This window comes from Pithys albifrons, chromosome 24 (assembly GCF_047495875.1).
Source record: "Pithys albifrons albifrons isolate INPA30051 chromosome 24, PitAlb_v1, whole genome shotgun sequence".
Lineage (NCBI taxonomy): Eukaryota > Metazoa > Chordata > Aves > Passeriformes > Thamnophilidae > Pithys > Pithys albifrons.
The window spans coordinates 7,620,725-7,642,069 of NC_092481.1; the positions used below are offsets into that span (position 1 = coordinate 7,620,725).

General features: G+C 47.7%; 2 protein-coding genes across 5 annotated transcripts in view; one reads left to right on the forward strand and one right to left on the reverse strand.

Annotated features, from left to right (window-relative positions):
* Window positions 1-416: 416 nt before the first annotated feature.
* On the reverse strand, window positions 417-11,065 carry RHCE (Rh blood group CcEe antigens). 4 transcript variants are annotated; one of them, XM_071576776.1, is made up of 11 exons: window positions 10,981-11,065; window positions 7,958-8,104; window positions 6,573-6,759; window positions 6,197-6,347; window positions 5,565-5,706; window positions 4,078-4,235; window positions 3,513-3,650; window positions 3,169-3,299; window positions 2,487-2,566; window positions 1,661-1,734; window positions 417-1,365 (listed from the first exon to the last, which is right to left on the reverse strand). In XM_071576776.1, exons 2-11 carry the CDS (start codon window positions 8,091-8,093, stop codon window positions 1,339-1,341), a joined length of 1,224 nt encoding a protein of 407 aa, XP_071432877.1. In that variant the 5' UTR covers window positions 8,094-8,104; window positions 10,981-11,065; the 3' UTR covers window positions 417-1,338. The 4 variants fall into 4 exon arrangements, with proteins under 4 accessions (XP_071432877.1, XP_071432878.1, XP_071432876.1 ...); XM_071576777.1 differs by lacking the exon at window positions 10,981-11,065 and adding an exon at window positions 10,892-10,953; XM_071576775.1 differs by lacking the exon at window positions 10,981-11,065 and adding an exon at window positions 9,916-10,057.
* Window positions 10,331-21,345, forward strand: part of MACO1 (macoilin 1) — a 29,057-nt gene continuing 18,042 nt past the window's right edge. The window contains exons 1-3 of the mRNA XM_071576774.1: window positions 10,331-10,612; window positions 20,049-20,190; window positions 20,963-21,089. Of these exons, the coding sequence (XP_071432875.1) occupies window positions 10,533-10,612; window positions 20,049-20,190; window positions 20,963-21,089 (349 nt within the window). The 5' untranslated portion in view covers window positions 10,331-10,532. The remainder of the gene's footprint in view (window positions 10,613-20,048; window positions 20,191-20,962; window positions 21,090-21,345) is intronic.

Sequence of the window (21,345 nt, forward strand, 5' to 3'; positions counted from 1 at the left end):
TTACTCATTTAAAGACAGAAAACAAGTTTGTGTTGCAGAAGTTCAGTTTGGTTGGGTCCTGGGAAGTTAAGGAAAGGAAGAAGAGAAGCTGAGCCTGGATCACACAATTACTGGTGTAGGGAGAGGGGTGTTAACTGGGAGGTAACACTGTGTGGCCAGGCTGGTGGGAGCTCTGGGCACCTCATGAACTCAGCAGGTCAGGGGCTCTTTTCTGACCTAGAAATAAGGAAATCTGGCCCTTCCTCTGCCAGTAATTTCCCATTACTTGAAACCTGTCTCATTTCTGTAACTGTAGTGATCTGCTCTGCTCAACCTCCACTGAATGAAAGAGGGCAGTGAGCATCAAAGAACAGCCTTCTCCAGGTCACGTGTCTTCTCACTCATTTCTAACAAGTCTGCTGAATAAATACAAACAATCACATTTTGACTTCTTTATTAGGTAAGCATTTTTGAAAGAGTTTTTCTATGTCAGCTATTTTTGAAATGAAGAAAAACACCAAGGATCACAACCCACTTAAAAACAAGGGTTTGCTTGCAGAGAATCTTCTGTGTGATCAGGCCCTGAGTCCCCTGCTTGTCTCGGAGTAAGACACTTCCCAAACTGGGTCTTGGCACTGGTTCCAGGCAGCTCTGAGGATTATTCCCTCAGTCCCCCAGCTGGCAGCTGACCCTGTGGTGGCACAGACTGTCCCTGCACAGACACTGACCTGAGGTCTTCTCAGATTTCACAGCAAATACCAAATTGATTTCAGGGGCACCATCCACAAGCAGAACAATTGAACCTCTTGCCATTTGAACTTCCAAATAGCCCGAGCCAAGTAACGACAGATTTGTCTCTAAGCAGTCAGTGAACTCCAGGAGCTGTCTGGCAGGATGCAGAGTTTGGCCCTGACCCAGCTCACTCATCAAATCCTTGCTTAACAAGGCCTTCAACAGAATCAATTTAGCTTAAAACATGTACTTGAGTACTTTTCTAGGTAAGAAGGTGCTCCTTGAAAAATTACACTTTGAAATAAGTAATTTTGGCTTTTAAACTGGGGAGCTAAAAATAAAGTTTCCAAGCATTTCCCTTGATATGCCATCACAGCCACGAATGCAGCAACGTTTTTGTACATCATTTAAGGTCAGACCAACAAAGCAGAAAAACTCAATGCAAGTTTGCATCTCTGAGTTTACCCTGAGAATCTCTGAAGAGTAACGAGTTCAATACTAATTTTCTGTATCTCCATTGGGATGGCCTTTGTGGGCCTGGAATGGAGATTTCAGTGCCCTTTCAACCCACCATAGCTATTCATTTTCTCTAGTGACAAACAGGAACTCTTAGCTGGGATCCTCCATTCAAAATCCCACAGCCAAATGGGGAAACTGTGAAGAAAAACATTCTCATATCAGAACATTTTATGCAACAAAGCATTGTACAAAAAACCCACAGTGGAAAACACAATTAGAAGCTTATTTTCTTCATCCATTTCTTTTTTCTGTAGTTCAGATCCAGCATCACAGTGAGCACATAAAGGTGCCCAAGGCCTGTGTTTGTGCATCAAACAAAATGTACTTTGAAATGGAATATCCCTTTTTAAATATTTTTAATTCAAATACCCAGAGTTCTTCATCAAGGTGCTAAATCTACTCTCACAGTTAATTTTACATTTAAACTTACCTCCCAATAAAACTGGTCTTCAAAGTACTTTGATACAGGGGTGACCTTAAGCAGTCTGGTGTTCAAGACAGAACCTGTTTGTAAAAACAGATATATCCAACCTAAATACATCAGGGAAAGGGGAAGAGTGTGTGTAACTGGGGGTTTCTTAGGAACACGTATCCAAATGTAACACAGATCAACATACAAATTCAGAACCAAAAGCTTCAGGAGAGCCCCTTAACTCAAGCTGACCTTCACCACAAAGAGAGAAGATTGTCAGGATCAAGGCTTGTGATATTAAAAATTAATTACTTTAGGTAAACCTCAATTAAACAGCCCACTAGTAACTTCTTGCATGAAAAAATCAGCCTAGTAGGCCATTTCTCTTCTGCTCAGGACAGAATGAGCAGCAGCTGCCACAAACCAGAACATCACGTGAGCCCTGCTGGTCCCAGCCCAGCCTGATCCAAGGCCTGTGCTGGGCTGGGGCAGCCACTGACCTCGTGACACTCTGCACATCAACACCAACCAGCAACACAAGTGACAAGCCCTAAAGAGCATTTTCTGTCACTAAGACAATACCAAATGCAAACAGATTTTCATCTCCACACGTCTCCTGTGTGACACTTGAAGGCAGCTGTTAAGCATTGGTTAAAATAAGCTTCAGCACTGCAGCGATGGTGCTGCTGGGGTATTGAGGTGGGACACATCTCTGCCTCACGGGGCTGGCTGTGGAGAGTCCCTGCCATTCATGTTGCCATGGCTGCTTTACTAATAATTTACCCATAGAAACTTGCTCTGAGGAAACAGGCAAGAAATCACTGGCACAGGTTTCAATACTGACCTGTAATAAAACCTGTTATCAAGGCAACACTGATGGTCTGGCAGAAGGCACCAACATGAAGAAGTACCAAATAATGCAGGCTGAAAAGCAAAACAAGAGTGTCACCTTTGACACTTGCTGAATTTAGCATTAAGGCTAAATGATTCTGTATCTAAACAGTATTTTACATCAACACCTCTCACCAAAACTCTGATATTTTCAAGTCTTTCTGCAACTGGAGTTGGATGTTTTAGGAGATCTTGACAGAAAATGAATACAGACTTCAGAGGACATATTTAGTCCTTAGAAACCATCACTGTGGTACTAAAACAAGAATTGAAGGAAGGGTGAGGCCCTCATGCTGCACTCTGATTTCTGCCTCCCCTCTATTTGCATACAAAGCTCCCCAATACACCTCAAATGCTACAATGAGTCTTGGAAGAGGCACATCCCCAGCTTTCATCTCCTGTGTCTGCAGTATTTGGAATCAAATACAAGAGAGACAGAAAAGAGGACCCAAAGCTGACATGAAAGTTTTCATCCAAAGTCTGCTCAACTCTCAAAGCCTTTTTACTGACTTATGTAATATAAAACAATTTATCTGTGATGACACTCAGGCTCCCTGTGTGTATGAGAACTCTTCTCAGGAACACTGCAATAATGAGTATTTAAGCTTATTACTTAATAGAAAGAATTTATGTACCTTGAGGAATTAGTCCAGTCTCTTATGACTAAGAGAACAACCTGGGCAAGAGCTCCAAGCACAGCAGGCAAGCCAAAAGTGAAATGAACTCCAGAAGTGTCATGAATTTTGAGAGGAGGATTAAAGCAACTCTGCAAAGAAGAAAATATTCAATTGATACACAGAAACACAAGCTGATAATTGTATTGTCTATTGCAGACCTAGAGAATTTGCAAATTACATTCCTGCACTCTGCTCAGAACACCTCAGGTTTCCTTTCAAAACAAGTCACCCTTGAGGTATCCTACATTGGAAAAGATGTTTATGCAGCTTCCACATAAACAACTTCAGGTTGTGAGTCCTACCTGTAAACAGTGAGACCCCAATATGGTGAGGACACTGCCCAGCAGCCCCAAAATCATGGCAATCCAGGGGTGGCTGATACTCTGTGCTGTGTAACTGACAGTGACCCCACCAGCCAGGACTGCACTGTGGATGTGAGTCTGGAAAACAGAACAACAAAAACATGGAGTTAAGGGACTTTTTATTAGTAACAAGAGGGAATGGCTTTAAACTGCAAGAGAGAAGCTTCAGATTAAATATGAGAAAGAAACTCTTCCCTGGGAGGGTGGGCAGGCCCTGGCACAGGTTGGGCAGAGCAGCTGTGGCTGCCCCATCCCTTGAAGTGTCCAAGGCCAGGGTGGACAGGGCTTGGAGCAACCTGGGATAGTGGGAGGTGTCCCTGCCCAGGGCAGGGGGGGAACAAGATGGGCTTTAAAGTCCCTTCCAACCCAAACTGCTGTTTTTCTATGATGACTGTCAGATTAAAAGCCTGGACTTGCTTTTAGTGAACAGCTATTACATTTTCAGTGTATTACTGAGATTAACAGAAAAATCTTCTTCATGCAGGGATTTTCTCTCATGTCTTACCATTCTGAATTTTCCATCCTTTGAGGTCAGAGCAGACAACACGAAGGCAGTTACAGCACTCACTGCAAGGGCAAAATAGGTGTTGAGGATTGCTTCTGTCTTGGACTCAGCCAGCAGAGAATTGAAGCTTGGCCAGAACACCCAGAGAAAGACAGAGCCTTGGAGACAAAGACAAGAAACCCTCATTAACTGCTCTAAACCACAGTGAGTCCATCACATCTGGAGGGCCCACAGTTTGCAGTCTCTGTAATTACCAAACTGTAAAGAAAGGATAACCTTTCCCAAAGCAGACAGCCCTTAGAGGCACCTCAGAGGCACCTGCTGCTCCTACACCTTCCCTGACAAAACCTGCCCCAGTAATGCCAAACAGAGGCCAAGGCACAGCTCTGTTGGCATCTGGCTGGTCCTTCACTGTTGCCACTGAAGCTCTTTGTGAGTACCTGCTCAGCCCTGGAAATAATTGTCTCAAGATGAGTCCAAATAGGGAGGAAGAGCTCAGTACCCTTCACACAGCCCCTGGAGCAGGATGCAAAAAGGCACTACGAGGAATTTGCCTGCTCAGTTGCTTCTTTCTACCCAAGTTATCTCAGGAATTATTCAAGATATAACAATATAATTACTCCAAATAGCAAGGACTCAGCTGTAGCAAGCTGCACTAAAGTTGTAATGAAAGCTTAACAGTGTCTTGATGAGTTAGGTTAAAATACTGATCTTGAATTCTCCAGCAAACAAGAACTCCAGGAACAAAAAAGAACAGGATTTAGATGTCTTTTCCCCTCACCTAGGCAAAGACTGACTAAGAATTAGACTCTGTGGACCCCTGCAGGAAGATCTTAGTTCAGCTAGTGGTAGTTACACAACAGAAGTCAAGATAATAAAGAAACCAAATTGCTTCTATAAGAAAAGAGAAGGAACTGCCACACATTCAGCCTGTCCTCACTCAGATCCCTTCTCGTGTGCCTGCCTGTATCACATCCCCCACCCTTCACCAGGCCTTTATCTTTTCACTTACATTACTAGGCAGGGACTGCCTTTCTGTATCTCTGTACACCACCTTGCAAAACACAGCTCAGCTTTGGCCCCAGCTGGGAACTGTGAGCACTCCTGAAATACAAGTTCTCAGCCCCCCTTTGGCACTCAGGTTCCTCACCAGTGTGCCTGGACAAGCCCAAAGGGGACAACTTGGCTATGAAAGGGAATGGTTAACCCGAAGAAGGAACAGTTAACCTGGCACAGCCTTTACACTGAGGCTGACAAAACCAAAGTGAGCCCCAGCCTCGGCAGGAGTGGCCCCTGTGCCTGGTAGGAAACGTGCTGAGACTCACCAGCCCATTGTCAGAAACCAAGAGCACACAAGCAGCTTTCTGTGCCTGGCTGGTGCAGACCTGCAGTTTGGATTCAAACCCTGCAGTGTGCTGGGGCCAGCCCCCCAAATCCTTTCACTGCAACCTCTTCTTCCCACTGAGAGGTTGAAGCCAATGACTCACCCAACACTGACAACAAGTCTGACTTTGGGGTGCTCCTGTTCTTGTCCAGCCTTGGGGAGGGCTCAGGGAAACAGGATGTGACTGCCAGCCCAAAGTAGGCTCCAAAGAGGTGCACGTGCATCAAGCTGAGGTGATCATCGACCTGTGCCAACAGAATATCCCAGCTACTTCAGGCCACAAGAAGCCTCCAGTGCAGTTCCTGATATAGTTGTACACGTAATTTCCCAATAAGTGATTTATTTTACAGTCCCTCAGCTTATGCTTGAGTTACTTGTGTGAGACTGACTCATCTGAGCTCAGTGCAGCTCATAAACACACGGTCCATACCCAGAGGGTTTGGGGATGTTTGCACTGTGTGGTAACTGCCAATCCATCAGATCAGCTCACCCTTCAAGGCCAAAAATGCAGATATGGATATATAGAGGGTGCAGGGTTTGGAGTTTGATGTCCTTAAGTATAAACCTAAAATCAGACTTCATCTCTTAATGAAAACGTAGCCAGGGTCTAACTGAGAAGAGACAAAATACACAAATATTCCTGTCAGCAGAGCACTAAGAAACCATCAAAAAAGGCAACATCCCAAAGTCCCAACCAAATCTTCTCCCATGTCTTTGGAGATCACACTACAGTACCTCCAGGAATCTCCTGTTGATCCATCTGCTCACATAGAAAACTATTAATTCCACAAGTGTCATCACAATTAACTGCAGATGATTAGCCTTCCCAAGAACAGCTCCAGTGGAGATGATCACAGCAGTCATACTTACAACAGCCTTTGTTATGCTGCAAGAAAAGAAAGAAAAGAAAAAATAATTCTGTATCAGGATGACAGTAAGGCCAGTAAAGAAAGAATGGCACAAGTAAATTGTACTTAAAAAGCCAAAGCTTCTGAAATGTCTGCAAATATGACTCTGCTGATTCCCAGAGAGGTCCATACAACACAGTGTAACCTCCAGAAAGAGCAATTAGCAGTTCTGAATTATTCCAATTCTAACATGAACTAATTACCTTTTCAGAACACCTTCATTTGCCCCTGGATAAAAGAAAATGAGTAAATCTTCTACCAGCACAGAACACTGGACACCAAGTGCAATCATCAGGAGGTTGAATCCAGTGCTGCTAAACCCAAATCTTCTCAGAACCATCAGGAAAAAGCCAAACCCAAAAATCACCATGTGGTGGACATCTTGAAATTCTGCATGACAGAAAAGACCAAGACAGCAGTGAAATTATTAATGCAAACTGGATTCCTGCTTTTAAAAAAATCAATTAAAAATCACAATTAACTAAGAAGCTTTCAGATAAAAATTCAAGTGCCATTATTATTTAATACTGGCAAAGAATTCCAGAGCTTTCTTCCCAATCCATAAGTAATAAAAAAACCAACAACATTGACCCTGAATTTATTTTTTCAAAGTAATCTGAATGGATGCCATAGGATGGGGGGTGATGAGTCACAAGGCACAACAGAAATGAAGGATATTTAGCAAGAAAATTTGGACATTTATTTTTCCTGAGGTGAATTTAAAGGGCTTAAGTTGGAATTTTCAGGGAGAGTTACTGTGAGTTAGTGCTGGCTGATTCATTCCTTGAGGGCATTAGGAAAGAAAAGAGTTACAAAGAGAAAACTGTATGGTGCCCTCAGCAGAGCAGAAGGAATAGAAATTGCAGGAACAGTTTAATATGGAAATCAGCACGACTGCATAAGAGGGAAAGGCTGTCCAAGATGGAAGCTCTTGTATCTGTAAGCCTGGAATTGTTCCTGGGACTTGTTAACAGCCATATTCTCCTGTGGCTGAGCTGGTTTGTACCCACAGCAAAACACCAAACTGCTGGTAAAGTTTGTCCTGTTTTCCCAGCTGTAAAACAGGGAGGGTCACACAAGAATGTCCCAAGGAATCAGCTCCAGCTTGCACATCACCACGAATCCATTACACACCACGGCCATGGCACAGCCACCAGCACATTCCTTTGGTCAGCACACAAAACACTCCTCTATGTTCAGACCCTTCATTCCACAGTATTAACTTCATTTATTTCCACCTCCCCTTCAAGTGGAGGGTTCTGCCATCCTGAATTCTCTGCTCAGTAACACAACGGCCCCTTCGCACGCAGGAGCTCCACTCTGAGCAGTGTGACCTCCACGGCCAAGATCCCCCCCACAGACAGCAGAAAACAGACCAAAATGCAATTTAGCATCACTTATGTCTTGGTTCACTGTCATTGCTTCAATATAAATAAACTCTCACCATACCTGGCAAGGTGGTGTGTTTAAGGGGCAGGAAAACCACTCAGCTTCCCACTGACCAACGTGCCAGTGCCCTGAGCCCCATCCCTGGTGCCCAGCACAGGGAGCAGGGCCAGCCCTCCCTCCCAGCAGGGCTGGGGCTCACCTGGGTACGAGTCCTGTGCAGAGGGGTGACCATTGAGGCTTAAGAAGAGGAAGTAGGTGCGGATGATGAACAGAGTTTCCAGGAGGAGGATCAGCCAGGGAATGCTGTTCCGGAAGTTGAGGTAACTGGAAGGCATCCTGCACTTGACTACATTAAGCACAAACACACTAATAGGTTCTTTTTCCTATTAAAATGTTCCAGCAGCCTCAAACCAATAGCAAAGAAGGTTTGGGGGGGCAGGAATAAAAACTCAGAGAGAGATAAAAAGCCCAGGAGGCGTTGGCAAGGGACAGTTCCTTATCTGTGGCATGTCAGGAGCCCAAATTTACCACAACTGACACGGACTGAACTCAAAGGAGAGTTTGTTAATGGAGACACATCGAACTGGCAGTGCTGCCAGGCTCAGGACACCTTCCATTCAGCACTCCAGCTCAGATAAAAGGCAAGAAAGCAGAACATGGACTCCCAAGAGTTGGATGTTGAAGTTTATGCAAAACAATTATTTGCTTACGCCACTGGTGTCCACCCGGGACCCAAATCCCTTCCTAGAAAGGTGGGGAAGGTCCTGCTGAGATGCTCAGTGTGATTCTACAGTTCTACAGCCACATCCCACAACAAGCCTTCTCATACATAACCCAGTGCCAGACAACCAGGAATCCCTGGACATGTGAGGAAGATGCAGCATTTTCTCTGCTGCCTGTGGGATCAGCCTGTGGTGTGGCCACTGACTCGGCTACAGTGAATGCCCTGGAAATCCTTGGCATTCCCAGACTGCGAAGGCACAGACAAACAGCACTTTTATTTCCAACCAAATCACAGTCCTACAGTCCCCTGAGTCTGTAATTCCCACCTTGCCTTCACTCAGAACTGTATCAACCCCTGTTGCCACAGTGGGGCTACAAGTACGTGCTGCCTTAGGGGTTCTGAGCCCTTTGGTAAATCAGGGATTTTGGTTTTGTCCTTGTTGTTGCTCTGAACCAGGAGCCAGTGAAGTGGAGCACTTTGTGCCCATGAGCAGGGTGGTATGTGGGAGCTGTATTCACTGTATCCCCATGCACAGACACCAGGATTTGTTAGATAATGTTTTTGGGTTATTTATGAACCTTTGAATCCATACTATGAAGCAGAGAATCCCAGAATGGTTTGGGCTGGAAGGGATCTCACAGCTCCCCTGGGCACCGTGCCAGGGACTGAGGAATTTCTCCCCACTATCCCACCTAATCCTGCCCTCCAGCACTTCCAAGCCATTCCCCCTTGTCCTGTCACTATTTGCCTGTACCCTTTCCCTCCTTTTAATAAATCAGGCACTGGAAGAACATCCCTGAGAATTCACGGTGTTTCTGCTGAACTGAACCCTCTTTGCTCAGGCTGTTCAGACGAAAGTACCGTAACTACACCTCGGACAGCCCAGCCCAGGTCTCGAACCGGCGGCCCCGGCAGGGACAGCCCAGCCCGGCCCGGCCCGGCCCGGCCCAGCCCACAGCGGGTCTCGAACCGGCGGCCCCGGCAGGGACAGCCCAGCCCGGCCCGGCCCGGCCCGGCCCAGCCCACAGCGGGTCTCGAACCGGCGCCGCCCCCGGCCGTGACTCGGCAGCCCCGCGCGGCGGCCCCGCCCCGGCCCCGCCCCCTTGCTGAGTGCCCGCCCTCTCCCCACAGGCCGCCCTTAGGAACTGCCCTCCCATTGGCCGAACACCGGCTCCTCCTGGCCTCTGATTGGTCTACTGTCAGCCACCGTCCGTTTCGGAGCCCCGCGTCCTGCGCTGCGATTGGCGGAATCGCCTGTCACTCTGCTATGTGCGCTGTTCATTGGCTGAGTGGCCCGTCAGTCACGCTGCCCTCCGGCGGGGGCGGCACCGGCCGCAGGAACCGCCTCCTCCTGTCAGCGCCTCAGATTTACCGGTCCCTTCCCCGGCAGCCGATTGGCCACGGACTTGTCGATCAAGCGTGAGGGGCGGTACCTCAGGCTGCGGTGACAGAGGAACCTGAGCCCTCCTCCTTCCCCTTCGAAGGGATGGCTGAGCTGCCCGTATATTTTTATGCCTCTCTTTCATTGGGCAGTTCCGCTGTCGGTCACCACGCGGGGCGGGAGCCGGCCCGGTAGGACAGTGGGCGGGAGGAGCCGCAAACTGCGCAGCGATTGGCTCGCAGGTCATCAATCACAAATCCTTCCCTCTGACTGGTTCTCACGGCTGTCAATCAAGGGGGAGGGCGTGCCCCGCGCAGCACGAGGCGGGACTAACGTTCTGGCGCTGCGATTGGTCCGTTCGGTTGTCTGTCTGCCTGTCCTCGCTGCTGACTGGTCCGACCCGCTGTCAGTCCGGCGGGATCAGCCCTGTGATTGGTCAACGCCGGGGGAGGCGGGGCGCTGTGCGGCGGCTGCGCAGGGGGACGCGGCGGGGAGGGACGGACCAGGAATTATTTTTATTTCTTTGTTTCCCGGGGAAAAGAAAAATCCAAAAAAGGGGAAAAAAACTAAAAATAGACCCGCCAAAAAGGCCCCGCGCTCGGGAACCCCCCGCGGGGGCGGATGGTGTTGCCGTGAGCGGGCCGGGCCGCGCCGGGCCGGGCCGGCGGGATGAAGCGGCGGAGCGCGGACTGCAGCAAACTGCGGCGGCCGCTCAAGCGGAACCGCATCACCGAGGGCATCTACGGCAGGTACCGAGCGGCGGCGCGGCCCGGCCCTCCGCACCACCCCCGGCCCCGGGCCCCCCCGCACCACCCCGGCCTGGCACCCCCCCGGGGCCTCCGGCGCTGCCCCGCCCGGGCCCGGCGGGGCCGGGGGAGCTGCCGGCCAAGGTGCTGCCGGGAGGGAGCGGCCAGGAGCCGCCCCGGGGTTCGCACAGGGCCGGGAGCCTCCGCTCTGTGCACCCCGGGGGCTTCCACGGCTTGGGCTTCCCAGGGGTGCCACAGCTCAGCCGCTCGCGGCAGCCTCACCTGTAGCTCCGGGGCTGTTCCCCAAAGGAGTCTCGTGGCTGGGCTGTCCCAGGGGTGCCAAAGCCCAGAGCCACCCGCTGCAGCCTCACCTGTGTCTCCCCGTGGAGGTTGGCACAGCTGGGCATGCCTAGAGATGCCAGAGCTCAGAGTCACTTGCTGCAGCTCCACTCGGGGAGGTTTTCCCAGCGGGATTTCACAGCTGGGGGTTCCCAGAGGTGCCAAAGCTCCGAGGCATTCGCTGCGGCTTCACCTGTGCCTCCCTGGGGAGGTTCCTCGGTGGGTTTCATGCCTGGGCATTCCCAGAGGGGCCAAGGCTCAGCGCCCACACGCTGCGGTGGGTCAGCAGCTGGTGGAGCAGCAGAACATCTGGCCCGGCGGCTCAGCCTCTCAGGCAGAGGTTCAGAAAGTTGTTTCTCACGTGGTGATGAAGGGGCTGTGCAGGGGGTGTGCAGGGGAGGCCCGTGAGAGCCCGGGGTGTGGCAGTGAGGGATGTGAGCAGGGCCTGGAGCAGGGATGGATGGCCCGGTGGTGGTGGGAGCACAGCAGGGGCCCAGCTCACCTCTAAGCTGTGGAATGAGAACAGCAATAGTAGTGGAGTGAGACCCACGTGGGATGTACCTCCTGGGTGTCTGGAATCAGGGAATGCTTTCCAGGTGTTTGCATGCAGAGTGCACCAAAACGTGATCCTACAGTGCCAACACAGCTGGGAGCCTGTTCTGAAGAGTATTTTACAACTCTACACTCCAGAGTATGACAAAGTTTGTATGAAATCCAGTAATTATGTATTTGTCAATAAAGAGGAGTTTGGGTCAGAGGAGGCTTTGAAGCTGCCTGGTGAAAGGTACAGGAGGTGTGATGGCCCATTTCTGTTTCTAGTTCAGCCAGGCTGATGTGCAGAGCCTGGAAACCTGAGCAAGCTCATACAATTCAGATACCAACTTTGCATAAAGGAAACAGCTGGTAGTGAGCTCTGACTGGAATAAAATTGCCCCAGTGTGCTGCTTATCCTTGTAGTGAATCTCTGCGTGAGAGTAGAGAGAGTCTTGGTTTAGACTTTGAGGCTTTGAGAAGATGCTGCTTGGAGTGGTAAAGAAAAGCATCCCCTGAGTAGAAATTCATATTCAATGTGACTGGACTTGGGACAGCAATTCAAATATATAAGGAATTGTTTGTAATTACTTAGTTTTCCAAGGTCGTTCACAACCCTGTGCCTTTGGGGTGACTGCTGGGAAGGTGGGTGAGAGCAGGAGGGCAAAGCAGATGAAGATGAGAAGAGCAGCAAGTGATGACTGTGAGCAGGAGGCAGAGCTGCTGCAGGACTGAACAGCTCAGAGGGACCTCTGGCTTCTTGTGCAAACTTCTCCTCAATGCTGCAGTTAGAAATGGGATTTTTGGTCTTTGTTTCACGTGGCATTGTGATAAACAGAAATAACCAGTGTCTTCAAAGTCCTGTCCCACAGAGAGAACAGAGCAACAGTGTGAAGGCTTTGCTCTGTAACTCCAACCCGAGGGAGGTACCCCCACATGGACTGGGGCTCTTTTTCCTGTTTCTTTTGCTTTCCTTCTCTTTTTTCCCTTTTTTCTCTTTGTCCCCCATAATTCACAGAGATTAAATACAGGTAACTTCTCATAGAACTGTAGATGTCCAAAGTCATGTAACAACTGTAGCTATTTACTCAGCTTATCTTAATTGTCACCATCAGCTTATACAAACCCAGTAAATACACTTATCAGTGGGTCCCATCGTGGTGTTACAAGCAAAGCCTGAGGCTGAACAAACAGCAGGATTGGGATACTTGACTCTTGTAGGACTTTTGTTTGCTTTTTAAATTAAGACTGATCTTCCCGTGCTTGTTTCCTCTGCAGTCCCTGGAAGCAGCTGCCACTGACAGACACGTGGGAGTGTAGTGGAGATCTGGGAAGGAAGTGTTGGAGCAGGTGAAGCAAAGAGGGAATTGTCCTGCAGGGAAGTGCTGCTGGCAGAGTTCAGGGCATGTGGAAATCTGCAGCAGATTGTAAGAAGTGGTAGAAAAACAATTTCTACTCAGAGAACAGAATTAGAAAATATAAAATCCTGGGCTGTGTTGAAAAGAGTGAAGAACCTTGTCTGTGACTGCTGACTCTGCCAGTTTGTGAAGTTTTGGTTTTAACAAGTTGATCTGAGGTTCACAGTCTCCAGTGTGGTTCTTTGGAATACTCTCCCCAGCATTTATTACCTCAATTAAATGGATTGTTTGGCCTCAGCCCTTCATAAATGCTTTCAGAGTAACTCCTGACCAATCTTCCCTACCAAATTTTCAACAGCTGCTGCCCCTGTTCTTCTTTAGACCTCTTCTTCCACTCAGCTGTTTTTCCTTTCTTCTGCTTTCTTCCTTTTTTACCCATTTTCCTTTTCAGTTTGGTTTTACTCCCTGTTTGCAGCTCTGAGGTATTTGGGGCTGTGTGACAAACCTGGTGAGTCCCACTCTCATATTATGTGCAAAGACTTGTGCTATTTAGAAGGGTTGCAGTGTCTGTGGAAAGATCATTAATATAATTAAAAGTAATTGTGCTTTCAATGGATCTCCAAATCCAACACATTAATGGTGGGAATCTTGAGATCTTTTACTGTTTCCACAGTGTGTGCTACAAGCTTTGCCTGTTCACTTGTAAAACAATGGCAGTGGGTAGATGAAAAATGCTGAAATGATTAACATCTTATACCTTTGGCAGAGTGCACATAATAACATCAATTGTTAATTAAAGTATTCATTGCAGCTTGTCGTCAGTTAAGCAATTAAAGTTTACTTGTTGCTGCTTGTTCCTCAGTCTTCCCAGTCCTCATCCTTCCTCTGTTTTCAGATCCTTGAGCTTTATTGCTGACACTGCTTGGCTTTGCTCTCCTGAGTCCTATTGGCACCTGATACCGATTCTGTGGCTGCTGAAGTTTCAGGATGAATTCCACATGTGGTTGCTTTGCCTTGTGCTGTCACCTCAGCTGGGTGGTGCTGTGTGGTGGATTCCCTGAGAATGGCCCTTCAACGCTGCTTGTTCCTTTGGAGTCAGGATTATTTTAGCTCTAGAGTCAATTGCTCTTTCTCCCAGGCAGTGCCTGGGCTGGCAGCCAAGTGGGTGTCTTGTCTCCAAGTGGTCCTGAGTCACCCAGCACTGGCACAAGGGCAGGATTTCTGGACACCATGACCCTTGAGATACTCCTGGTTCTCTCTGCCACTGAAATTCTGACAGGGCTGATTTCCAGGGACTCGATTTTTGACTCTGCTGACAGCCAAATAAATTGTAATAGTTGATTACTACCTCCAGGAATGTGGCTTTTTTAGGCTTTTCTTAAAAATCCATAATGATTCTTCCTGCTGATTTATTCTGGCACTTTTTTTTTATAAGCTTCCTATACAGGATGAAACATTTTCTTCTCAAGCTGCCCTGGAGGTCTGTAACAAAGCAGCAGAGCTGCCTTTTATGACTTGAACTTAAATCCAGGTCTCAAATCTAATTTAGCCTACATTTAAATGTGTTCTACTGTGTCAAGCCTGATGGTACATGGAATGTCACTTCCCTCTGCCAGGGATTCTCACTCACTGGGGCTCCTTCAGCTTTGTGTTTTGGCCACTGGTGTTTTCAGCTGAATTCCTGGGGCAGGCTGAGAGTGCCTCGTGTTTCAGCACCTCACTGCTGATTGCTGATCATATCCCTGTGCTTCAGCTTCCAGAGTTACTGTGAGAGTTTTCTGTTTTGTCTTCCTTTACTTAATATTTCTGTGGTTCAGTAATTGATATATTCTGTTCCACAACACTGAATAAGTAGCCAGGGAGGTTTCCTGGGATTCTTTACATTTCTCTTCCTTTTCAGATATTCAGTTGGCAAGTATTTCCCATGGTAGTTTCCAACACATACCAGGGCCCAGCAGTCCTGTTGTCTCCCTTGCTGTGCTCATCCTGTCCTGCTTCTTTTGTATTATTTACTAATAATCTCATACAGATCTATTTGTGTGTTTGCATAGATAGAGCTTTTTTATTTGCAAATTTCCAGAGATACCCAGTCAGCATTCTCAGTATTGTGGCTGGTGTTGGTAACCTGGAGGTGAGGGTTGGTGCCAGTTTGGCACTTCCACACAGATACAAAATGTCACCTCTCTGCAGCCCGCGGTGTGTTTGGCCCCCGTTTGGCCCCTTGTTTGCCCCCCGTTTTGCCCCCGTTTGGCCCCTTGTTTGCCCCCCTTGTTTGCCCCCCTTGTTTGCCCCCCTTGTTTGCCCCCCTTGTTTGCCCCCCTTGTTTGCCCCCCTTGTTTGCCCCCCTTGTTTGCCCCCCTTGTTTGCCCCCCTTGTTTGCCCCCCTTGTTTGCCCCCCTTGTTTGCCCCCCTTGTTTGCCCCCCTTGTTTGCCCCCCTTGTTTGCCCCCCTTGTTTGCCCCCCTTGTTTGCCCCCCTTGTTTGCCCCCCTTGTTTGCCCCCCTTGTTTGCCCCCCTTGTTTGCCCCCCTTGTTTGCCCCCCTTGTTTGCCCCCCTTGTTTGCCCCCCTTGTTTGCCCCCCTTGTTTGCCCCCCTTGTTTGCCCCCCTTGTTTGCCCCCCTTGTTTGCCCCCCTTGTTTGCCCCCCTTGTTTGCCCCCCTTGTTTGCCCCCCTTGTTTGCCCCCCTTGTTTGCCCCCCTTGTTTGCCCCCCTTGTTTGCCCCCCTTGTTTGCCCCCCTTGTTTGCCCCCCTTGTTTGCCCCCCTTGTTTGCCCCCCTTGTTTGCCCCCTTGTTTGCCCCCTTGTTTGCCCCCCTGTTTGCCCCCTTGTTTGCCCCCCTTGTTTGCCCCCCTTGTTTGCCCCCCCGTTTGCCCCCCCGTTTGCCCCCCCGTTTGCCCCCCCGTTTGCCCCCCTTGTTTGCCCCCCTTGTTTGCCCCCCTTGTTTGCCCCCCTTGTTTGCCCCCCGTTTGCCCCCCGTTTGGTACCTGTTTGCCCCCCATTTGCCCCCCATTTGCCCCCCGTTTGGTACCTGTTTGCCCCCCCGTTTGCCCCCCCGTTTGCCCCCCGTTTGCCCCCCATTTGCCCCCCGTTTGGCCCCCATTTGCCCCCCCGTTTGGCCCCCATTTGCCCCCCGTTTGCCCCCCATTTGCCCCCCTGCCAGCCCCAGGGTGCCTTGCATGAGTCAGGCTGCCAAGTGCCTCCTGCCATCAGTTCTGCCAACATTCCCTCTCCAGCCCTTGGGCCTTCCTGATAACAGTGGGATAGAATGGAGGCTTCATTTGCCACCAGTCTGGGTGGGGGGTACATAACTGGTTCCTTTTCTAGTGATTTTTTGCAATATTTCTACCTTGCAGCAACACAGTATCTGTTTCAGGAGGCAGCAAAAAGAGAACAAAGAACAAGAGAGGAAAAAAAAAGGAAATGGCATCTGGCATTTGAAGGGGGAGGAAGACCAAGGAGGAAAATTATTTGTTTGAAAATGCAAAGGGGGAGCACAACCACTGTTGGGTTATGAATAAATCTTTATCTTTAGTGTACATTAGCAATCAATTGACCTTCCAGAGAATTTGCAGCACTGCAATCCCTGCTCCTCCCTGCTCAGTGCCCTGCTCCTCTCGTGGATGTGTCCATCCTTCCTTCTTTTCCTTTATTTCCCTGCAGGATTAGGTGCCATGTGCTGGTTTACAGGGAAAGCCCTGCCCTTAAACCTTTCTCAGGTCAGATTTTTTGACATGTGTCAGAAAATTGGATAACTCAGATTTTAGGTATTTATCTGCAAGAATCTTTCCCTGTATTAAGAACCAACTCAGAATTATAATTGGCATCATGGGATATATTTGAGCCTCTCTAATAAAAAGCCTGCAGAGGTTGGGGAGCGTTTCAGGCGGGTCAGTGTTATCTGGGGGTGAGGACAGACACAGCAGTGATGGAAACTGGAGACATGTGTGATGTGCCCAGAGGGATCAGTGACTGCCAGAGGTTCCCAGGCACCAAATGGCTGGTGCTGATTCCAGAGGAGCCGCCTCAGCTGTGGGATGAGAGGGAGAACAGGCAGAGCACACTGAGGGGCAGAGCCGTGTCTGGAAGGGTCGAGGGATTCAGGAGCAAAGATGCAGCGGAAGTGGCTGGTACGAAGCAGAGGGAGGGAAGAGGCTGTTGCTACATTTTGTTGGTTGTTTTGTTCATGTGATCTGGTGTGAATGGTGCCGTATGAGGCAGAATAGCAGCGGGGACCAGCCTGTCAGACCAGGGCCTGGGCCTGTTTCTCTGGGGGTTTAATTCCTGCTGAATGTATTGCAGCTCTCACTAATTCAGGCCTTCATTGCAGAGGTGTCTGTTCACTTGGCCATGAGCTGCTGAGCTGAGTGCCAGCCAGAAGGGCAGGCCTGGGTGTGCAGCACAGCTGGGGGATGCAGGGATTGATTGGTGAGCTGGCTCCCCTCCCCTTCCACCTGCAGAGTGTGGCACGGGCACCGAGCTGGTGTCACCCGGCTGGGAGTGGCACTGGGGACCTTCTGGGGACACACAGGCCTCTGTGGAGGCACCTGCTGCCAATGTCAGTGTGTAAAGCTGGGCTGGAGTGTTTGGTTCTGACTCTGCAGTGCTGTGGCTGTAACTGAATGGGCCGATGTGAGACCCCCCAGTCATTCAAGGAGTGCCTTTCAATTGATTCCTGTGAGTGTCTGCACGTGGACTCAAACAGCTCAGTTCACATCCTGAGTACATTGCACAGCAGTGAATTTGTTGCTGAGGCCAGCATGAGTGGGTGGAGTCGTTTATAAAAGGAGTAACTTTCTTGTGCCTCAGTACTCAGGGAATTCTGAATTGCTCTGGAGTCATTCAGGTGACTGAGGAGTAGCCTCTTCAATAGTGTTGGCAAAACCTTATTACAAACGTTGCATTGTTACAATTCTGCTTTAAAAGGTGGTAAATGCCACCATGGCCCTTGGATTGATATGAATTTAATATTAGAAATCACTTTAATGGCTGTTACAGAACTTTACTCAGCAAATGCTTTAACTTGGAGTGGCACTTAACAGTTGAGAAGTGTTGGTTCTGACAGCCCGAATTTGCTGGGGAAAATGTGGTCTCCTCATGGATTTCAGTGGCAGTAAAATAAACCATGGCCATCAGTTTAACCCAGGAAAAGGTGCCTGCACAACACAGCTGCTTTTCCAGCTAAACAGGCATGATAAGGATTGCCTGATTGTGATTTTTTTTATATTTTCTCAAATTTTAAGAGCTGCACATGTACAGTTTCCCAGCATGGTCGATGTGAACACAGTGATAACTCTGTACCCAAATGTCTGTCACCTTTAATGTCAAAATATTCTCTGAATGAAGCTGCTTTTTATGGATTTCTGTTGAAGATCTAAACTTCAGATAAACAGAGGACAGCAGCATGTGCAGCCTTTATCTACCATGACAGACTGGACTATTTAAGGGTTTTTTGGTGGCTTTTGGTTGGTTGGGGTTTATTGGGGGTTATTTTGCTGGGTTTGAGGGTTTTTAAAAATATTTATACTGCAGTTTCATTCTTCTCAGAGAGTAATTTTTAACTAAGTGGCTGAGAATGGTTCCATAAAAACTCAAAAAATCAGTACCATGACTTTTCCAAGTGTGTCTGTCATTAATTTTGTTTCCATTAAATGGAAGTGCTCCCTGTAGCCTCTTGCTTTATTTTTTCAGTCCTGTTATGTTGACAAGGGTCACTTTCAGGGACGTGCAATTCATGTTTGATTCTCCTGAAATCAAAGTGTTTTCCCTGTCCTGGGGTCTGGAACCTGACCTTGTGTGACAGTAACAGGAGTTACAATTGCACAAGAAGTTCAGGGGATTCTAAACCTCTGCTGTCCCCTGTGGGGGTGACAGTGTGTGTGGATCCCTTAAGCTCTGAGGTGACTGGTGAGTCCATCCTTAAGGACCAGAGAGGCACCTGTAGAATGTGGGTGCCTCGTAACCAGCAGGATCTCTCCATGTGTGTGAGGTGAACTGCTGACCAATGGTGTGCTGGCATGTTGGATACAGGAGTAGATAAAAGTGAAGCTGTTACTCCAAATCAAGTCCTTTCTCTTGGGTGAGCCTTCTGACCCCAGTGCAGCCTGAGCTGTCTCTGCCTCCTCTGACCACCACTAAGCTGATCTACATTGCCCCAGTAAAGGGTGACCCCAATAGTACCCAGCACTTTTCATGGAAGTTTTCTGTTTTGTGTCTTATCCAAAGCCCTGAACAACTTCCTAAAAAAAGCCCCCTGTCCATGAACAGGGCAGAAACTTGACCCTTCCTGGCACTGTGAGTGCAAACCCTTGGCAGCTTCTCCGTGAACATTCCAGGGCAAAGTTCTCCTGCCTTTGTTGGCAGAGTAAGTCACTAAAAGGAAAAACTGCCCCCATTTTTGTTACAACCCAGTAGAGTGCAGTGAGATATTGGGGAGCTGGAGTGACACGTTGGATCTCTGGGGCTTGGGGGAAAAGAGTTTTTGCTTCCTTCTTTTTAGAAGAATGGAGTGTTAGTAAGGTATGAGCTCAGAATATTTTTGAGCTCTGTAGCCATGAGTGGTTCGAAATGAAGGACTAAGAATATGGGAATGTGGCTTTGAAATAATTTTAAAAATAGAAGTTAGACTGTCTGATCTCAGGTCTCCATTTTTTTTGTTATTTGCTTTAATGGATCCATTGACATTAACAGAGACATTTTCAAATATAACACTGACAACTCAGTATCAGAACAGGCTTTCTAATTGTTATAGGCTTAAAATATATCCCAATTTATTGGTGTTGCAGTCTGTGTTAGATGTGGAAAATGAGTGACCATCTGCAGCCTCTTCAGGAGAGCAACCAGAAATTTCTGAGCTCCCAAGTGCAAGAAGAGAAACTTTCCAGCTGACCCCATATCTGTGGACAAGGCTTCACTTTGTAAAACACTTTGCAAAGCTAAAGGGAGATTGTTGCTGAATGTCTTGTAATAACCATGGGCCTTCTGTTTATCAGCTAATTGAAAAATAAATGTTGTTGAATATTCAACTTCATTAGACCAGGTCTGAGTTTAAAGTAATAATAAACCCACTTATTTTATTAAATTGTTTTGGATGAAATTTCCTTTCATGTACAACAGTTTTTATTCCTGAGCTTGTAATTTAAAAACAGATGCAAGTAAATTTCTCTGTTGGAAATGGTGACCTGAAATTACCTTTTTTCTTTCTTTCTTTCCCCAGTACTTTCCTGTACCTGAAGTTCCTGGTGGTGTGGGCGCTGGTGCTGCTGGCAGATTTTGTCCTGGAGTTCAGGTTTGAGTATCTGTGGCCATTCTGGCTCTTCATCAGGAGTGTTTACGATTCCTTCAGATACCAGGGCTTGGTGAGTGGAACACAGAGTCCCTGCCCCTCTGCAGGGAAAGCTGCCAGGAACAGGGAATATTCCTTGTCAGACAAGTGACTCCGTGGCACTGATGATGCTCCTTCCAGTGCCTGGGGGGCCCTGGGCTCAAGCCTTTCCTCTCTGACTGTGTATTTCACCTGTGGCAAGTGCAAGTGAAATATATGTCAGGTTTTCACCGTAGAAAAATATCTTTTAAGTTCCCAAGTTGGGTTTGAGTTAGTGAGATATATACGTATATAACTCTCTATATATACACACAGATAAATATAATATATATAAAATATATAGCCATATATGTATATATGTAAAGACCCCTCTATATGTATAGCCATAGGTTTTCTTTAAAGTAAAACAGTATTTTTTGTCAGCTTAGATATTTATTGCTTCTTCAGAGAATAAATGGCCCTGACAGTGGGTTTGGTGGGTGTTTTTTTTTCTATAAGGAGAATGTACACAGGATTCTACTCTATGTCAACAGTGTGAATTAAAGTCTTCAAACAAATCATAAGGAATAGATTTAACTTTTTGGAGGCTTGTTCTGAGTGGATGGGCACAACTCCTCAATTTGTACCTTTTCTCTATTAATTGCTCACGTTTCTACTTTGCTTGGCCAAACTGCTCCATTTTCCCCTTGATTATAAACAACTTTAGTGCTTCTATGTTGAAATCGTTGTATCACCACCAATAAACTGGTTGTTTTACTGGACTAAACCAAACCACTCTTCTTTCCCCCACCCCTCCTTTCTTTCAGGCCTTTTCAGTATTTTTTGTTTGTGTAGCATTCACATCCAATATAATCTGTCTGCTCTTCATACCAATCCAATGGCTGTTCTTTGCTGCCAGCACTTATGTTTGGGTACAGTATGTCTGGCACACAGGTTGGTCACTGTTCTTTATTTACAACTTCTGATTCAAATCTATCTTGCAGCTTTTAGTAACATGCAGAAACCCTCTTCTGTTACCACACTTGTTTTAATGCAGTTTTGTTATAGTTAAAAATGTTCTTTTGCTTTTTGTCTGGCACTTGATACTTGTCTGGGTGCATTTTAAATAATCAGTAACTGAAGGGGTATAAACAGGAATTTGAGAGCAGTTGAATCCCTTCCTGACTTGGAAATTCTCCTGCAGCAATTC

Excerpts from the sequence above, each read along its gene's own strand:
- RHCE (XM_071576776.1), bottom strand. The coding sequence starts at position 8,093 with ATGCCTTCCAGTTACCTCAACTTCCGGAACAGCATTCCCTGGCTGATC. Across the intron at positions 6,760-7,957 it reads TGCACAGGACTCGTACCCAG|AATTTCAAGATGTCCACCAC; the intron begins GTGAGCCCCAGC and ends TCTGTCATGCAG. Across the intron at positions 3,300-3,512 it reads TGGGGTCTCACTGTTTACAG|AGTTGCTTTAATCCTCCTCT; the intron begins GTAGGACTCACA and ends TCTTCTTTGCAG.